The sequence below is a fragment of the Phoxinus phoxinus genome (assembly GCF_949152265.1).
Source record: "Phoxinus phoxinus genome assembly, chromosome: 3".
Taxonomy (NCBI): Eukaryota; Metazoa; Chordata; class Actinopteri; order Cypriniformes; family Leuciscidae; genus Phoxinus; species Phoxinus phoxinus.
The window spans coordinates 41744215-41763663 of record NC_136878.1 but is presented as its reverse complement, the minus strand read 5'-3'; the positions used below and the strand labels follow the sequence as shown (position 1 = coordinate 41763663).

At 39.5% G+C, this 19449-nt stretch overlaps 1 protein-coding gene and 1 long non-coding RNA gene across 9 annotated transcripts; one reads left to right on the top strand and one right to left on the bottom strand.

Annotated features, from left to right (window-relative positions):
* Positions 1–1959: 1959 nt before the first annotated feature.
* Positions 1960–6079, bottom strand: LOC306996277. The gene is made up of 3 exons (XR_013797041.1): positions 6015–6079; positions 3429–3512; positions 1960–2105 (listed from the first exon to the last, which is right to left on the bottom strand). It is a non-coding gene; the product is annotated as an uncharacterized lncRNA (long non-coding RNA).
* A 351-nt stretch (positions 6080–6430) lies between these two features.
* Positions 6431–19437, top strand: znf541 (zinc finger protein 541). 8 transcript variants are annotated; one of them, XM_079607808.1, is made up of 16 exons: positions 6431–6564; positions 6920–7044; positions 7141–7363; positions 9242–10193; positions 10271–10317; positions 11979–12060; positions 12145–12276; positions 12402–12726; positions 12835–12880; positions 14425–14567; positions 15553–15656; positions 15721–15796; positions 16064–16152; positions 16597–16713; positions 16836–16930; positions 18691–19437. In XM_079607808.1, coding segments are annotated over exons 1-15 (2520 nt in total). In that variant the 5' UTR covers positions 6431–6562; the 3' UTR covers positions 16893–16930; positions 18691–19437. The 8 variants fall into 8 exon arrangements, with proteins under 8 accessions (XP_079463934.1, XP_079463935.1, XP_079463932.1 ...); XM_079607809.1 differs by having other exon boundaries at positions 6440–6564; positions 16603–16713; XM_079607806.1 differs by having other exon boundaries at positions 6440–6564; positions 11949–12060; positions 16603–16713.
* Positions 19438–19449: the final 12 nt, after the last annotated feature.

The following is a 19449-nucleotide window of genomic DNA, read 5'->3' as shown; positions in this document are numbered from 1 at the left end:
AGTTACACAGTGTAGCTTTAAGCGTCGCGTTGGGATTCGGGCGTGGCCGCGGCTCGCGCTTCTGACTGTGAACATAAATCCTATGCATAAATCCCGCTTGCATAAACGAGCGGTGTTTGAGTGCTGTTATGCGAATCATGTTATGCGATATGCGAATCATTGCAGCACCAAATTAGAATTAATATTAGGCAATTATTTCACAATGTTATACACTCAGAAAAATTACCGATTTCCGGACCTCGGAGACCTCAATGGTGTCTACAGCCCTGACCGTAGGCTATTTGGCCGCTTGAGTTTCTAGAGATTTTTTATTATTCTGGCCTTTTCAGCGCCGCCTTTGCGCCTATTATCCATGTATCTCTTATTTTTTGTTCGCACATCTATAACAACTGACTTTTATTTTGTGGGGCTGCGAGAAAATAATAATAAAAAAATAGTGGGGCTACGCTGTGACTGGAGCCTATATAGGGAAAGCATTCAACCCAGTGCCATGACAACACCGGCCCTCCTGGCCAATAAAACAGACCGGCCCACCGGGAATTCTCTCGGTGCTCCCGGTTAGCCAATCCGGGCCTGTGTGTGCAAACTCAGGAGAATCAGAGGTGTGTCAAATACTTCATTTGTACTTCATCAGTAGAACGACGGAGTCCCCAGTCTGAGCACTTTCCAGCACCGCTCTCAGCGACTCCAAGAGGGCCGGGTACTCTGCACTGCCGCTCGGCCCGTAGGCACACGACAGTGAGAGACCTATCCCCGACCCGAAGGCGCAAGGAAGCGAGCCTCTCGTTCACCGGGGTGAACTCCAACACATGCGGCTGAGCAGGGGGGCTATAAGCAAACCCACACCAGCCCACCTCCTCTCACTGTGGGCAACTCCAGAGTGGTAGAGAGTCCAGCCTCTCTCAAGGAGTGTGGTTCCAGAGCCCAAGCCGTGTGTGGAGGTGAGCCCGTCTATCTCTAGTCGGTACCTCTCTACCTCCCGCACAAGCTCAGCCTCCTTCCCCGCCAGCGAGGTGACGTTTCACGTCCCTAAAGCCAGTTTCCGTGTCCAGAGATCAGGTCGTCGGGGCCTTCGACTGCCGCCCAATCCACTATGCACCGGCCCCTTACGATACCTCCTGCAGGTGGTGAGCCCACGGGAGGGCGGCCACACGTCCCTCTTTCAGGCTGAGCCCGGCCGAGCGCCAATGGGGGTGGGGTTGGGGGGAACAAGGCACTCGCATGCCTGGCACCCCCGGGCCTGGCTCCAGGGTGGGGCCCCGGCTGCGCCATGCCGGGCGACGTCTCAGCCCTTGATTTTTCTTCCTTTATAAGGGGTTCTGAACCGCTCTTAGTCTGACCCGTCACCTAGGACTGTTTGCCTTGGGAGACCCTACCAGAGGCATATAACCCCGGAAAACATAGCTCCTTCGGGTACTGATTGGCTTCATCACTGTCTCCTCTCCAACAGTAAGCTGGTGTGTGGTGGCGGGAGTTCTGGCGCAATATGGCTGCCGTCGCATCATCCAAGTGGATGCTGCACATTGGTGGTGGTTGAGGAGATTCCCCCCTTCTATGTAAAGCGCTTTGAGGTCTCAGAAAAAGCGCTATATAAATGTAACAAATTAATTATTAATTACTCAAACCCCTCCACCACGATAAGGTGACAGTTCAAGGAGGGGTGCATGCATATATACTTTTGAGTTGAAATTTATTTGTAAAACTAATATTTGCAAATAATATTTATGTTTTAAGACATGCATAGATTCACATTTGTATGTCTAATGTCAAAAACACAAAATGTTTCTAGTCTCGTCACTTTATTATTAATTACATAAATCATGTAAATGATAGCATATTTTCAATTCAAAAACAACAACAAAAAAACATTCCATTACTGGATATAACTGTCAGTCTTTTAACATTTCTATTGTAAAACAGATGTCAAATATGTTTAGCTACTTACATCTTACCACACACTCTTCCACCGTAAAAACTAAAGCGGTCTGTTGGATTTGCACTGGTCCTCGGTGAACAGTAAGCCCCTCCTCCTGATGGGCTAAACGCAGTTAGACCGCTGAGGCCGACCAGCCTGGAAATGTAGGTTTTAAAAACTTTTTGTCATCCTAACAACAAACAGAGTGATGCGTAAAGGAGAGCAGCAGAGCAGTATCAAGAATACCAATATCAAATGTTGCGGGGGACAATTTGGCAATTTCTAATTGTTGGGGGATGGACTTGTGTTGTGGCCCCGCAGTTTGAAATGTTGACCAGTTTAAATTCCAGCATCCTGTTATAATTCAGAGAGCAGCATTGTTGTGAATTGTGTTGTGCAGTGATTTCCTTGGAGGAAAGTGAGAGGAGGAGACGGTTCCGGGAAAGCCTGGAGAGAAAAGACACTTTTCCACCGTCGGGCCAAACCATTGTCTTTGTTTAACCGTTCCATGGTTTCATTTTCCACCGTGGGGATGATAAAGGAGCTCTTCGGAATGTAATACAAATGCGTCAGTCGTTACCTTGCTAACGCAAGAGTTTACATACATTATGAGATGTAAATAGAAACCGCTTTATGGAGGATGATCAGATATTTCTTTTAATTTTAATACTTATTAATTTGTGTTTACACAAATGGTTCTCCGCAAGGCCCCCAATCGACCGGTCAGCAGTGGCCTCCGAAGCTTAAAGGGATAGTTCACCCAAAAATGAAAATTCTGTCATTAATTACTCACCCTCATGTCGTTCCAAACCTGTAAGACTTTCGTTCATCTTCAGAACACAAATGAAGATCTTTTTTGATGAAATCTGAGAGCTTTCTGTCCCTCCATTGACAGCTACGCAACTACCTTGACGCTTCAAAAAGTTCATAGAGATCGTAAAACTAATCCATTTGAATCAAGAGGTGTAGTCCAAATTTTCTAAAGAAAATTAATTTATATGATGAACAGATTGAATTTAGGCTTTTATTCACATTTAAACATGGATCAGCAAACATAAACAGAAGCTCAACAGAACCTGCGTAACATGAGAATGAACCTCATTGGTTCTCCCACATCAAGTGAACATACTTGAGCCTCCGTTTACCACAACTGATGTGTGAGTTGATGAATGTATGTGAATAAAAGCCTAAATTCAATCTGTTCATCATATAAAACGACGTGTCTCTTCAGAAAATTTTGATTCATATGAGTTAGTTTTACGATCTCTTTCTGAACTTTTTAAAGCGTCAAAGTGGTAGTTGCGTAGCTGTCAATGGAGCAAAATGAATAAAAAATATCTTAATTTGTGTTACGAAGATGAACGAAAGTCTTACGGGTTTAGAATGAGATAAGGGTGAGTAATTAATTACAGAAACTGCCAGGTAAGGTTTCTAAACTGTGAATGAATGTAAAATAATTAATCCATATGAAAAGCAACAAATGTCTAAAATCTTTTTTTTTTTTTTTTTTTACTTTTACAGTTCCTCCATGTGCTGTGCTCCCTCCTCAATCTGCTGTGGCTGATGTAGCCCTTAAACAGGTGCCAAGGGTCTCGGCCTGGAGAAGAAGGAAGAGAACTGAAGAGGACAAAAAGACATTGCGCAGATCCAAAAGGATATCCCTGCAGATACTAGATAGAGTTTCTTCTAAGGAAAAGGTTTCTGTGCCACTTCAGCTGGAAAGTGAAATGTTGTTATAAAAAAAAATATAACACTACTGGATATTACCATTAAGAAAATGTTTCTGTCTAAGCAGAAGAGGCAACTAATATGAACAGGCAAACGGGAACAGAGCAAACAGAACATATTACATTATGAGGGTGAAACTGTGGAACTTTGGCTGGCAGAGCAACGGGCTATTGTTCCCAATAAATAAATGTCTTTATAATTTTTTTATCTTAAAGGGGACATATCATGAAAATCTGACTTTTTCTGTGTTCAAGTGCTATAATCGGGTCCCCGGTGCCAGGGAAAATTTCTAGCGGCGCCCCTGCCCAGTGCATCTACCAACCTAGAAAACGTGAAAAGTGAGAACCCAGTAACTTTGTTTTGGTAAGCCTTACTCTGCAAGCATGTCAAAAAATAAGCCAATCAGATTTCTCTCCCCTTCTGACGTAGGAAGGGGATCTTATTATAATATTACCAACCCTTAATCTGCACGTTTCCACCCACGGCGCCACCATTTGGGTTTCACAAGCGACAACAATAGGGTATAACTGGAGCCTGGAGATCTTCAAATGGGGGTGGGGGCTCCAAAATAGGCCGTGGCTTCCTCTCATTGGCAGATAGGCACATGACACGTATGCATGATTTTTTCCACCAATCCAGTTCAGCGCAAACTCTGCCCCACAGCCGAATCTACAGTGCTGATTTCCTACACAATGCTATGCTACAACAAATTTCTAACCCCTAAACCTACCCTACACCTGATCATAACCTCAACCAGTGAAAAAGACTGCATGGCAGTTAATAAGATTATGCGAGATGAGATTGCCGTGCCGGGCAGATCCGTAACTCAAATCCGGACCTCACCGGGACAATGGGACTTTTTTAGTTGTACTCAGCGTCACTACCCCCTCCTTCCCTGCGAATCTCAAGCCCAGGGACACCAAGTTGGAGCAAATAATGCAAACTGTTGTGTCGTTGGCTGCACAGATGAGCACAGAACACTATTTGACCAAAAAATGTCACAGCTGTCTTATAAAGACCTCAGGGAACAGTCAAGTTAAAGTCAACATGAAATCAAAATTGACCCTATTTACTTTGTTAGCGCATATTACTAGTCTCGTGGTTAACAATTAATCCGTGCAGGTTTAATACACAGAAAAAAATAGTTTGCCTTGGTAATCTTGAATCAAAATCTGAAAAGTTACTTCCGGTCTGGAATGGCGTTCCTTTTCTGATGACGTCAAACGCTTAACCACTCCCCACAAACCGTTAGTCTGCTGTGAGCAGAGATGGAGAGGATGAGCGCTAAAAATATACAAGATATATATTTTTTTTGTTATACTGTCTAAACCCCTGCCCTCAGTTCAATATTCCGTTTCACTTGGAAATACGTATTAACACTGGAGAAAAGTTGTTTGCAACTTCCTGTTCACGCGGACTTTAAACATGATGGTAACTTACATGCAAGTCGATGAGATAAATCAATGTAACTCCACAACAACTAGCCTACATAAATACATCCACTACCATTCAGAAACGTCCAGGTGCGTCTAAAAGATGCAACCTCTTCCTAAGTCTCTCCGGAAGGCTGCACTCCGCTACTGGTTATTTCTGAGATTTTGGATGAGTGAGATTTGCATGTTTTGTTATTGCCAGAGTACCCGAAGCTTGTGTAAAGGATCGGCCCTATTCTGAACGGGGAGGGGAACAGCAACTCATTTGCATTTAAAGGGACACACACCAAAACAGTGCACTTTATAATCGAGTTTATCAACAAAAAAATATATAACAATTTATTTATTTAACTAAAACACAACTTACGCAACTTGTGACGTCAGAAGTAGCGTAGTGCGTCATGGTGTAGCGTAAATATCAGCAGTACACATCGCATTACTCGCATAAGTTGCGCTTTAGACTTAAGTGGAAACCGTATGTTTGTTTGGCCGGGAGCTGTTTAAGGAAGTTTTAAATATGAATATTTTACTTTGACAAACTCAGCGCTTCAGAAGGCCTTTATTAAATTCTCTGCTGCCTTTCTCTTCCTCCACAAAGTTGTTCTGCTCAATGATGTTCCTGCAGGTGGTGGAGCAGAGAGGGTGTTGGTGCAGGGTGAGGAGGTCATTGCACACGTTGTTTGGCCTAACCTGACATGTCAAGGTTTACAACAATGGGGAAGGGTGGAAGTCCTTTGCTAGGCCCAGTGAACACTAACATCTTCTGTCTGCCTACAAGAATCATGCTTTTCTGGTGGCATACACAGAGCCAATACATCTGCTTAGTTGTTGTATTTATTTTGAAATGGCACAATTAATAGGATTAACTGAATCTGAAAATTGCACGACTAAATTGTAAAATTACCTTTACATCTGGCTCTCTCACATAATCTACTTACCAGACAAAAAGTGTCCGCTGTTTGACCTCGAACAGCTAAATCTTGGTCTGTCCCCACCAACCTCAGTATATGGCCTGGTAGCTAGACTTGTAGAATGGCAGCCCAGCAGTTTATGCCAGTCTGTCAACCAATTTATGGCAGCAACCATCTGAAGCAGAGATATGTAAAAAAAAAATAAACAGGAATTTTCTGACTTTTGGTCAACTCGATACTGTACACGTTGTCATGTTTGACGGTAGGCCTATAAATCAATCTGGTGGAAACTAGGTTTGAACAGTAATGATTATGAAACAAAACACCCTTAAATTCTCCCCGTGTCCTAGAGACATGCGGGCAGCGAACTGCGTCTATTTTCCTAGATGCGCATCACGCTCGTGAGTCAAAAAAATAATTGAACTATTGAATCGGTTCCTCGAATCGATCAATTGAATCAAAAAGTAACCGCTAAATCGGCTTGCCTTGCTGGCCGCGCTCTGTGACGTTTCTGCTAATGATTTTAACTAATAATCAGCAAACTTTCGACGGGACAAGCAGACAACTTGATAAACATGTAAACACTCATTTATAGCGTGCATTTACATCGGATTAAATTCAGTGTTTTACATTTATTGTTATGATTTTGCACTTGCTAATTCTGCTTTAACGTTACGTTACGATGTTGAGTTCTTCATGTTAATTTTTGTTGTGTGTTATATGACTTCAGACTGATGATAGATACCTACCATCCAGAAATTAATAGTAGTTTAATCTACAATTAATATCCTTTTAACACATTTATCAAAGTGATTGCAAATATTGTTTAGCTTAACGTTAGCCCGCAGCATTGCGCTAGTGAAACGTGATTTTTCGCTTGTTATATTATATATTAAGAAATATTTCCATTTTGTTTCTCCACTGTACTACAGGGATCCCACTGATTTGGTAATGGAGATGGAAAACCCCTCAGATCTGAGTGTCTCCATGCTCTCTCCATCATCAGACCTGCCAATCAGAGATCCAGAACTGTGGCTAGACTCCAGGTCTGATTCAAGTAAGAAAAATAGCACGTTTAATCTCTATGATGTTCCTGTTTTTGTGACTTTCTGGATGTCCAAACCAGAATTTGTGCCTTTCTCATTTGATACAGAAAGCAGAAAGACCTCCACATCATGCGCATTAACCTCTGTCCGTCCTAACATAGAAGATGCCGAGCTGAGGTCCAGTGTCTCTGTGAATAAGTGCCGTGTGTGTAAGAAAGAGTTTAAAACCAGCAGTGTACTTAAAACACACCTCTTGATCCACCGATATGAAGGGCCTGGGCCACATATCTGCAGCGTCTGTCAGAGATCATTTAAAAACTATCATCAGCTGTAAGTATCACATGTGCTGGCATCTCAGTGATTTAGTTTATTTATATCTAGATCAGAGGGTTTCAAACAGGGTAGGAGTGCTAGAGGGTTTAGAGATGATTGAACAGTCTATACAAATGTAAAAAATAAGGTTTAAATTAACTAACTAAAGAAACATGATTAAAATAATATAAAAAAAAATTAAAATAATAAAAAGTAATTGCAATAATTAAATAATACATTAGTAGAGTAATATACAACCCCATGTGGCATTTACTATTAAGTGAATAGTGAATGAGTAAAGGATTAAGTGGTTTCGAGTGAGAATATGTATTAATGTATAATATACAGTAATGCCATGCACATCAGTTTATTTATTACCTCGACAGGATGTTATGATAGACCTTAGCCGAGGCAGAATTTACATTGTTATTCCAAAACTGCATCGTTCTGGCATTTAAAGATGAAATGGAAATTGTGATAGTCTTTCCTTCCCTATTGTGACGTACATCCAAGTGAAAGAAATGTAGGATGGGACTTCCTTTTGGAATTGATAGGATTGTTGTGGTGACAGGTTGTCAAATGTGATATCTTTCTCTTTTTGGCTGCTGTAATCAATCTCTATATTTTTCATTCTTTTGGAAAGTCCTGGAAACACTTATCACAGATTTTTTTCCTTTTGCTATTGGAGAAAACAGGAATACAAAAATTTGATTTGCTGTCATCTCCCATTCACCGCTACATTACCTAACTATGACGAGTTCTGCTTCTGACAAACCCGGAAATGTGAAAAGGGTCCATAAGGATTTGTTCAGTTTCACTAAACCCACCAACAAATTAATACATTTTTATTTTTAATAAAAATTTATAATTTTTAAAATTATTCATATTTTAAATTAAATGCATATTTTTTTCCCCACAAGATTATGTTTGTTTGTTTAAAAAAAAAAGGAAATTTGTAACAAGCTGGAAATTATATTGTAACTCCATAAATTCATAACAACTTATACTACAAAATGATGGCATGCGACGCAAAACATTACTGATTGGTTAGTAGCTTCAACACCACAAGTTTAACATTATTTTGGTGACGAACGATCAGAATTTAGTGCATCAATGTAGAATACACCACAGAAAACCAAATGTTTATGTCTGCGAGGTATAATAAAATAGATACACTCGCTCCTTTACTCGTTCACTATTAACTTCATAGCAAATCTCACATGGCGTTGTAAAATAGATGTACAATTCTTCAGTTGCGCAACAACACTAATCCAAAACGCTCTCACGCTAGCCAGTGGGCCATCCCTATGTACAGTATTGTGCAAAAGTCTTTGGCACGTTAGTATTTTGGTGGTTTTAAGGCAGCTATTTATATATTTTGCTCTAGTGTGCCAGTAGGACAACAGCCGGTGCTCCACACGAGACAGACTAAATCGAGAAGAACTGCAGCAACGTCTCCAAGATGCTTGAAGAAACCTTCCTGCCAAGCTACAGAACTGAAAAGTTTTAGGCACTTGAAATATTAAAATGCTGGGATGCTTTAAAAAATAATGCCATAAATAGATTTTGTGTAACAGTTAACTTCTATTAAATCAATATTAGGTGTGACCACCCTTTGTGTTTAAAACAGCTTTTGTCCTCAGTATACTTGCACATAGTTTTTCAGGTAGCTTTGCGGGAAGGTTTCTTTAACCGTCTTGGAAATGTTGCCACAGTTCTTCTGGGATTTAGTCCGTCTCAGTTTTTTCTGTTTCTTTTTATTTCTTACACTGTCTGATTGATATAACTGATCCAATTTCATCACTTACTGAATGAGAGGGTGTTACAGTTACAAATTCAAATTGCAGTGTTCACAATTCCTGTTTTCAGTGTCATTGTCTCCTTATTTCTCCATAGCACTTCCCACACGATGACCCACCACAAGAGGAAGACATATCACTGTACTCAATCTGGCTGCCACAAAACCTACAGTGACAAAAACTCCCTAAAACATCACTGTGCGTCTCGACACGGAGTCCACTTCACGTCTCCTTCCTCCACCAGCTACGCTTACAACTATGACCTGCCGGCCTCACCGCGGGAGCCGACGGTTAATCGTGCGGCGCGCGGCCTCTTCAGCGCTCAACCAAAGTCTGTTTTCGCTCCTGTGCTAAAAGAGCCCAGTTATTCTGGAAAACCCAAGCTTGGGTTGGGGTGCTATGCAGAAGACACCCATCGCGCTCGGGTTAAACGCTCAACGCACCTGGAAAGCTGGACTTTAGCGACTGCCACCCAGTGGACTTTAGGTATCGACGCTGTTGAAGAAGATCCTGTGGTTTCACAGAATACATTTCATGTTCGTGGTTTGGAAACCAATGTTGATTTCCCTGAGTCTTACCCTGAAGAATGGAAAGAGATGCTTTCATTTCAGCCTAACAGAGAGGCAGCGACGTCCAGCGTGGGCTGCCCTACGAGGCCACCAGCTTCAGTCGGCCCCAAGAAGCATTGTCCAATCCTTCTGAAACACAGTCTGAAAGACCCCAAACCTCTGAACAAGTTAAAGCGACGCCACTCCTGTTCCAGTGTTACTCAACCTGCCTTATTATTCCCTGAGCCGAACAGTGATTTTGATTGTAACCTTCCTGATCCTGCACTTCTTTCTCCTCCTCCTCACGCCCCATTACCCAACAGCAGGAAGAGGAAGTCCTGCTCTAAGGACGTCTTGTCTGATGTCCCAGCTCCTCCACTGCCCGTTCCTCAGCCCAGTTGTCATAAACGTTCACGATCACGCTCTTCTTACCTCGTTTCACCTAGTCAGGTGGCGCTTGCATCCTTCAGCACTTATCTAGGCAACCCATTTTTACAAAAGGTACACAGCATTGCACTTTTTTCTATATGTGATCCTTTTTTGAAGAAATAATCCATATTTTGCATTTCATTATGCAGGAGTCCATTAGGAAATCAACAGCAGAGGAACCAAGCTCTGGTTGCAGGTTAGAAAATGGAGTGAAAGCTACATTTTTGTGATTTTATGGGTATTTTACCCAACTCTAAAAGCTGTATGAAGTTATTAGAGATCCATGTTCTAAAAGGGATAATTCACCTAAAAATGAAAATGTTTATGTTCCAAATCTGTATGACTTACTTTCTTCTGTCAAACACATAGAATAACAATTTAGACATTAGTCCTTTGCTCACAGCTGTCACATATTTTCACCAATTTATTTAATTTATTTTCCAGCCTGTCATGATTATTGAGTAAGGATATTTTTACAATTATTTTATCCAAATAAAAATTATGATTTCAATAATTACCCCTATTAGAGTACAAATGTCTCCAAATTAACCACCAGGGAACAGATCAATATTATCATGCTTAATCTATATCTGAATAGTGCAAATTTAGAAAAATATATTATTATATACACTACTGTTCAAAAGATTGGAGTCAGTAAGGTTTGTAAAATATTTTTGAAAAATCTCTTATGCTAATTCTGCATTCATTTGATCAAAATGCTTTAAAAACTAGCCTGGCTAACGCCAGACCCTATTCTCGTTGAGACTTGGGTCTGGGAACCACATGTACATTTTCTCGTATTTGAGGCGTGGTTTACGAATGCCCGGCGCCGTTTATTGGGTGCTAAGAATGTCTATCAAATGAGCCTGTACGTAGCTCATAGCCAATCGTTTCCATTATACCAGATGACGTATGTAGAGCGACAGAAATTAGACAAGGAAGAAGACGATGGGTAAGATATTTTTTTGTGTAAACAAAAGGCTGCATCAAAAGGTAGCTTCGCGTCTGCTGCCATGTTGAATCCATAGATATAAACAAACTGCTTAGTTGTGTCGCATAGATGTCGTCATCGTCTTGCTGCTCCCTCCCCGTTCTGTGATTGGTTCCCTAGATGAGGCGAAAATCTGGTTCATGGTATCCAGACTGCCTTTCAGCATGAATAAAATCGCGCTGCACAAAGGCAGTATGGGGAAACCCAGGCTATTACAAAACAGTAATATTGCAAATATTCTTACAATTTAAAGTAACTGTTTTTGTTCGAGTATTATTCCTATGATCAAAGCTGAATTTTCAGCATCATTACTCCAGTCTTCAGATCCTTCTGAAATCATTCTAATATGCTGCTGATTTGCTGTTCAAGAAACATTTCTGATTGTTATCACATTATTATATGGAAACGGTTGTGCTTCTTGTTCTCAACATTTTTGTGGAAAACTGGATATATTTTTTCCAGAATTCTCTGATGAAAAAAGAAAAGAAAAATATTTTAACATTATGTGTTTACTGTCACTTGATACATGTGATGCAACTATGCTGAATATAAGTATAAATTGTTTTACATTTAACAAGTTTAAAACTTCCACACTAATTATATAGTGCTTTTTTGTCGGTTTTGGAGCTCAACAGCTTGCTAGTCTCTATATGTGTTCATAGTGTGGAAAAGAGCAGTATGAACATTAATGTTTGTGTTTTGTGAAAGTAATTTTCGGGGAACTATTCTGTTAAATAGCTGCTTTCTAGCAGACCTAACACAGAGACTTTTATATTCTGAATCAGAAGGTCTATGATAAAATCACAGTTAGTTTTACACTGGTTTGTTTCCTGCAGAACATATAAAATAACTTCATCTGTACGCAGAGCTCGATCGCAGCCCTCATGTTCTCAAGAAGCTGATGGAACAAAGGAGAAACATAATTCAGAGCCGTCTGCCTCAACGCTGGTGCGCAAATTAATTCAACCTATAAACTTAAAACATGAAAATCAGCACAATACTTACATTAACGTAATGTATCTTCTGTCACAGGATGAAGGACAGAAGGGGAATTCAGGAAAAAAGCAAAAGTCCAAAGGGACAAACCTGTCCCCACTGATCATGCCTGTGTCGGTCCCAGTCTCTGTCACAAACGTCTTAGACCCCCAAGCTTCCACACATCAGGTAATGTTGTAGTAGATAACAACATAATAACAATAAACAGTGAATATCCTAAGTTGGCTTTTTTATCATCGCTCGGGGATAGTTTAAAAGGCGATCATGCACTAACCACTAAATATCTTCCATAGGCTGAGAGGTCACAAACTCGTGAAGGTGCATCTAAGAGGTCTCGTTGTCTTGACCCTTTAAAGCACCTGATCATCCCCAGTCCACCTCCTCCTCGCTCATCTTCTCCACAGTGGGCCCAGGATCAGGAAACCCAGGGTTTGCAGAGATGCCTTGGTTACCCCAGCCAGCTGCGCTCGCCAACCTATCTGGCAGACCACCCGCTGAGCCCTCGGTTTCATTCCTACACCCCTCAGCCCATGCTGAGCCCTCTCCGTCCTGGGACAGGCCTCTACTCTAAAAGCCTGCCGCAGTATCAGCCATGCCCCCCGCCTCCCAGCACTCTCGGTGAGCACTAAACCCATGATTTCAGCTTTAGTTTGATTTTCTGAGAGAAACTTTTTTTTGTTTTGTTCCAACTTCTTGCAAAATAATTGTAACTTTGAAACCCTACAGATGGCGTCCCCTTCCCAATTGACAACACAGTCGTCAACATAAGACCGTGAGTCACTCTACATCTGTATTAAAGACCTATTATGCTTTTTGTATATTTTCAACTTTCTTAAAGGGGTGATGAACTGAGAGATCAAATTTTCCTTGAGCTTTTGACATATAAGAGGTCATCATACTATAAGAATATCCTGCAAGTTTCAGAATTGAAAACTTCCTTGTTAGTCCAATAAAAGCTTTTATTAACACCAGGCACAGCGAACGCACGAACGGTTTTTCAAAGTGGGGATCTATGATGTCAAAGGGTATCAAACCCCTCCTCCGCAGAAGAAGATCAACGGCTACTTCAACACCGCCTGTTTAGCACCGCCCACCGATTCGCACATTACATGAAACTCAATATAATATGCAAAACTGTTATCCAATCATAGCAGTGGGCGTTTACTTCCAAGTCTTCAATGCGGCACGCCCATACAAACCGAGCGTTTTCAGGAGCTAGGCTCAAAACCAAGGTAGAAAAGAGACAATTACTTATTCATTTTGATGTTTTTGAATGTAAAAACCAAGCGAACGTAATAAATTGACATAAGACAAGCATATACAATTTTTTAAAAAGCCAGTTCATGACCCCTCTAATGTTGCTGTTTCAGCATAAAAACTGTCTGCAAAGTTACAAAGCACAAAGTCACTCCAAAGGGATTCTCTATATCAATGCGCACTGTTTCTGAACTCCCTGAAACGCCTTGTTTGTAGTCTTGAGTTTTCTTCAGGGAACATACGTTACAGTATTCCTCATTTAAACAATTCCCATCCAAGGCATATGCAATATAAAGGGAGCGAGGTTAGTAGTGTTGTTTGTTTTTTCCTATGGTTTTTTCACAGTTTTTTCATGGTAATGATAAGCCGCGTGACATTTCCGAAACATGTTTAAAGTGGTTGACCAATCACAACACACTGATTCAGCCGACCAATCAGTGCACATTGCACTTTTTGGAAGGAGGGGCTTCATAGAGATATAAACTGAACTAAGGGTGCATTTCCCAAAACCATAGTTGGCTTTGGGATACGCAGCCCAGAGCATTACTGACAGCCTGTGAAGAAAGGTGCCGCAACAATGTCAGATATGTAACAAAAAAAAACAAAAAAAAATGTTTTAAACATTCAAGCATAAAGACCTTGTAAAAGGGTTTAATGGGTCCTCTATAAATTCATTCATAATAAATTATTAAAGTTTTTCGTTCGATTTGTACGATTATGATCTTTTTATTAATTAATTATTTATTATATTATCTCAGGTCCCTAGAAAAGTTTTTTGTGGCAACATAAGCTTTGATTTATTATTGCAAAATGTTACTTTTTATAATTTAATACCAGCCAACAGTTTGGGTACACTTGACTGAATGATCTTAAAGACCTTTTGATTATTATATATTATATTATTATATATATAATATCTAGTTATATATAAAGTATATCGTTTTTTCAAAAGGAATTGGAATGAATCACCCAAATACAGAGGAAGATTCTACACAGTCTTATTTACACGACTGTCCATTTCCTTTCTATGTTAATGGCAGTAACGTTTGTGTCCTTTAGGAGGATTAACGTGGGTTCGCGTTTTCAAGTCGAGATCCCCCCAGTGCGTGACACGCTCTACATACTTTATGAAGAACACCCTGCTCAGCTCGTCTGGACTCCTTGGAAAGATCTCTCTACCAACACAGAGACACAGCAAAGGGGTAAACACACCTTTATTTGGGTCTGTCCAAAACAAGAACTGAAATAAGCCAAAACTAGCTTTTTTTAGCTCCTCAACAACTGTCTTAAAAAGCCAAATGAGAAAGCCTAATGTTAAATGTGATTTCTAGTCCTGAAAAAACCCTGTAAATGAATAGTCTCCATAGGCAATTTGAGTACAAAATATTTTTTTTAATCCTTCTCCAGTAAATCATGAACAATTGAAAAAAGTCTCGAGCCCTTTATATATTGTTGTGGATAATGGGGCCCAAAAGGTTGACTTGAGAACCACAGTTTTAGACACTGGGGGCCTCATTTATAAAACATGCGTACGCACAGATTTTATCTTAAAGTGTGCATACGTTAAAATCCGTGCTAACGTTCATATTTATAAAAACTGTCTTTTTTTGACATTTTCATTGTGGCAAAGAGAGAGTGATTTGGAAATGTATGCAATTCTGGGCTGCGTTCCAGTCCAAAATTGTCATGCCCTTCACTCGCTAACTTCCCCCCGTGTCGTTCACTCGGATGTACGTCATTGCCTACATTGCACGAGTGCCACTACTGGCGGAAACTGCTATGGACTGAATTGGAACGTCCTAAAGCCTTGATCACTTGGAATCAGCTATGGAGTTTATTTATTATTTACATTTCTTTTCCCTTTAAGAATTTGTTTAATGCAGCATCCAAATGTATATAGTAAATGTAAATGTATAAATGTATGCACAATTTCAAGATCGTTTGCAATTTATAAATATCACTTCTGGAAGAGAGGCGTACACACATTTTTTTTTTTGAGCGTACGTTCGTTCTCGGAATCACACGTACGCACATTTGAGAAATGCTTGTAAGATCAGATGTAGGATGGTTTCTGCACAAAATTTTGTAAATGTGGCCCAACATGTAGCCATGTTTTTCCAAAATTATAATTTTCTTTTAGCATGTGCAAAAGGTTCAAACTGATCACGCGTCCTTTTTGTGCTTCAGTCACAGAGCTTATAGACATGTGTTGTTCCAGTGTGCTACCAGGAGGCGGCACCAACATCGAACTCGCTCTCCACTGCCTTCATGATGTCCAAGGAAACGTAATGGTGAGCTTATTCATCACACTGAGAGTTTTATTTACAGATGTTTAATACGTTTTTCAACTTGCAGGCAGCACTGGATTTACTGCTAATGAGAGGAGATTATCGGACCTCCTGGCATCCTCTGAATGATTATCACTACACAGGTACAAGCTCTTAATACACAAATACATCATGGGTGTCCAGTCCAGTTCCTGCAGGGACACCTTCTAGCAGAGGTTCACTCCAACCCTAATTAAACACACCTGAAACAACTAATCAAGGTCATCAGGATTTCTAGAAACTTCCAGGCAGGCGTGTTGTAGTTCAACTCTGTAGTGAAAGGGCTCTCCAGGAGCAGAACTGGACTCCCATGAAATGCATTAAACTCATAAGTCCTTCATAAACTTGATGTCGCTCATTTTAATCGGCAGGGTCAGACCAGTGGACTGCTCAAGAGATGAAAGTGTTCAAGAAAGCTCTGGTTGACCATGACAAGGACTTTCAACAGATTCATAATGTGGTATGAAATTTAGAGTTCAGAAAATAAGTAATTCCTAAATGAGAAGGCCTAGAAAAATGCATCATGCCCGCAGCACTATTGCCTTAAAGGGATAGTTCACCCCAAAATGAAAATTCTGTCATCATTTACTTGCCCTTCAGGTTGTTCCAAACCTGAATTAATTTATTTCTTCTGCTGAACAAAAAAGAAGATATTTTGAAGAATGTGGGTAATTAAACAGTTTATGGGCCTCATTGACTTCCATGGTATTCCATCATTGGCGTCCATAAACTGTTAGGTTACCGAATTTCTTAAAAATATCTTCTTTTGTGTTCAGCAGAAGAAAGAAATTCATATAGGTTTGGAAAACTTGAGGGTGAGTAAATTATGATAGAATTAAACATTTTGGGTAAACTATCCCTTTAATAAATGTCTCTAAATACTAAATTGATGTTTGTTTTTAAGTTGCAGACGAAATCAATAGCTCAGTGTGTAGAGTATTACTATAACATGAAGAAGCTGAAAAAGTTAAAGCAACGTGGTCGAGCCGTCAATAAAAAGGATGGATGTGGAGAGAATGCTGTATGTTTCATTTCAGTACATGAACACATTATTAGTTATTACATCTGCATATACATCATCTAAATAGATGATAGTGGAATTTGTTTTCATTTACTATTGCCCTCATTACTACTATTTTCCAGAAGGTGTTTAATTGCTTCCAAGTGCACCAACATGAGCAGACAGACGGAAACGCGTGACAGAAGAGAACAGCTGCTGAGGGCAAGGTGTGTGCCAGGTTAGAGACTACATCCTACAGCACACTCATGCCTTCAAATACATGGAGTAACACAATCCAAAAATCTTTAATTTTGTGATGTTAAGCTAAATATAATACATATATGACCCTATCCTGTCACTCTTAGGGCACTTTCACACCTGACTCTTATGGAGTGTTTGTTTCGAAACTTGGTGCGTTTTCTCCCTTAGTTCGGTTTGTTTAGGCATATACAGGTGAAACTCGAAAAATTAGAATATCGTGCAAAAGTTCATTTATTTCAGTAATTCAACTTAAAAAGTGAAACTAATATATTATATAGACTCATTACATGTAAAGTGAGATATTTCAAGCCTTTATTTGTTATAATTTTGATGATTATGGCTTACAGCTATGAAAACCCCAAATTCAAAATTAGATTGTGAAAAGGTTAAAGGTTACTGTAAGCCATAATCATAATTATAACAAATGAAGGCTTAAAATATCTCACTTTGCATTTCACCTTTTAAGTTGAATTACTGAAATAAATGAACTTTTTGATATTCAAATTTTTGAATTTTGAAACCGGTTCGGTTGAGGCGACAAAGCAATCCGAAAATGTGTTATGCAAGAAATAATTGATGACGGACCATTGAATTATTAGGATTAATGCACACCTGAGGTGGTAATGCACCTTTTCACCTTGGGTGCACAGTATTTTTCAATAATTCATCAGCCCGGAGTAAATTATTCTGCTTATACTACGATAACCACAACTCAAAACATTGTTCAGATGATGTATTTCAAGACATTTGCCAGGTTTTGTCCTTAAAACACTTGTGAGAGTTATCAATTGATAGCAGACTAATGCAGTTATTAGAGGGAGAGAGATCAAGCGTGTATGAATTACCTGAGTCTGTGTGTCTCTCAACAGTGTTCGGCAGCAGCAAAACTGTAGCAATAGCGAAACTAAGTTTATCTGGTCCAAGAACAGACCGCTATTACATCGCTAGTGAGAAATTTCTCGTAGCTTTTAAGTGTCTAATTATACTGTTAAAATCATCAGAGCAGTGCCGACGACATGTTTCTGTGCGAGTGCGTGTCCGTACTGTATGCGTGTGCGTTTGAGTGCGGTAGAAAGAGAGTATGTGCTTAACGTACATAAAATGTATTTTTGTGGCAAAAAACATGGAAACAATTTGTCGTTTTTATCCTATTGTTTACTATATTTATTTGCTCGGTTGATGTCGTTGTGGGTTTTGGTTCTGTAAGCTGTAAAGACCTTTGAAATAACTGAAATCACTTTGGCAAAGTGATAAGGAACTGTAATGCAGTCAAGACCTGCCTGGAACTACTTTAGCCGTGCGTTTTCCTGAAAATAATTGCAGTTACTTTAGAACATTCGTCAACCAATCATCAGATTCAAGCATTCAACACCCTCTAGTATAAAAAAAAAATTAGTCTTAAAATGTATAATTGCTCTTCTCTGTGCATTGCAAAAACACTGTCCCGACGAAGCCTCTAACTGCATTATAAACAAATAATATAAAAATTAAATACATTTTATCTATCAGTTAAGGGTAGTAATGATAGCTACATTCGTATAAATGTTTGTGTGTTTCATGACAGCTACAGATAAAGCCACAATAAGCTCACAGAGCTTGTCAATCCATATATGGATAATGCAGAAGAATCTCTGACCAATAAGAGGACAGTTTTACCCACATTTGCATTCAATGAATAAATATTAGAAAACTTCAAAATGGCACATTAATATTCACTTTACCTTTTAAATCCAACAGAGATGTGAAGAGCCATAGATCCCCCTCAATCAGGATAGATACAAACTCCAGTTCAGAGCTGAAGCCCAAAGTAAACTGAAGTCTGTCCAGTGTTTCAGAAGAATCCTGTGTGAAGTGCTGAATCGTGTTTTAGACTACAGTAAATGTGCAACTCACTGTCCAGAGATTAATATAGACCCTGAAAATAAGCATAATTATAATTGTTCCCAAGTTATTTACAACTGTTTATTTGTTCTGTTAAAATGTAGAGAAGTGCACAATGCACAAAAGTTAACAATATTTTTAAGTTCTTAAAATGTTCCAGACTAGTTACTGTAGTATGGCAGGGTTTCATACAAAAAAAGGTTTAATTTTTCCATGTTTAACTGTTTGGGATCAATATTTGTTTCTTATTCATATTCCTATCACTTTTTTGCAGTAAAATAGTGGTATATTTAAATGATAGTAATGTGCAACAAAACTGTAATCTACCAATTCACTACAAATCTACATAGTTTTACAAGTCAACTGATTTTCCCATTTGATATTATCTTCAATCCATATGACCTATAATAAGGTTATTAAATTGCATTTTTACTATCATATGTCATTAAAAACAGCTGATGATGTCAATGTATAACACGTTTACTGTTTATAATATTGCTATAATGTGTTGTCTGAGTTCTCCTTTATGTGCTGTTCTAATTTAACAAATGTTTTACTATAGTAATGTTAAACTTGTTCAAATAAACCAGAAATGAAAACACAGCCTTTTCCATC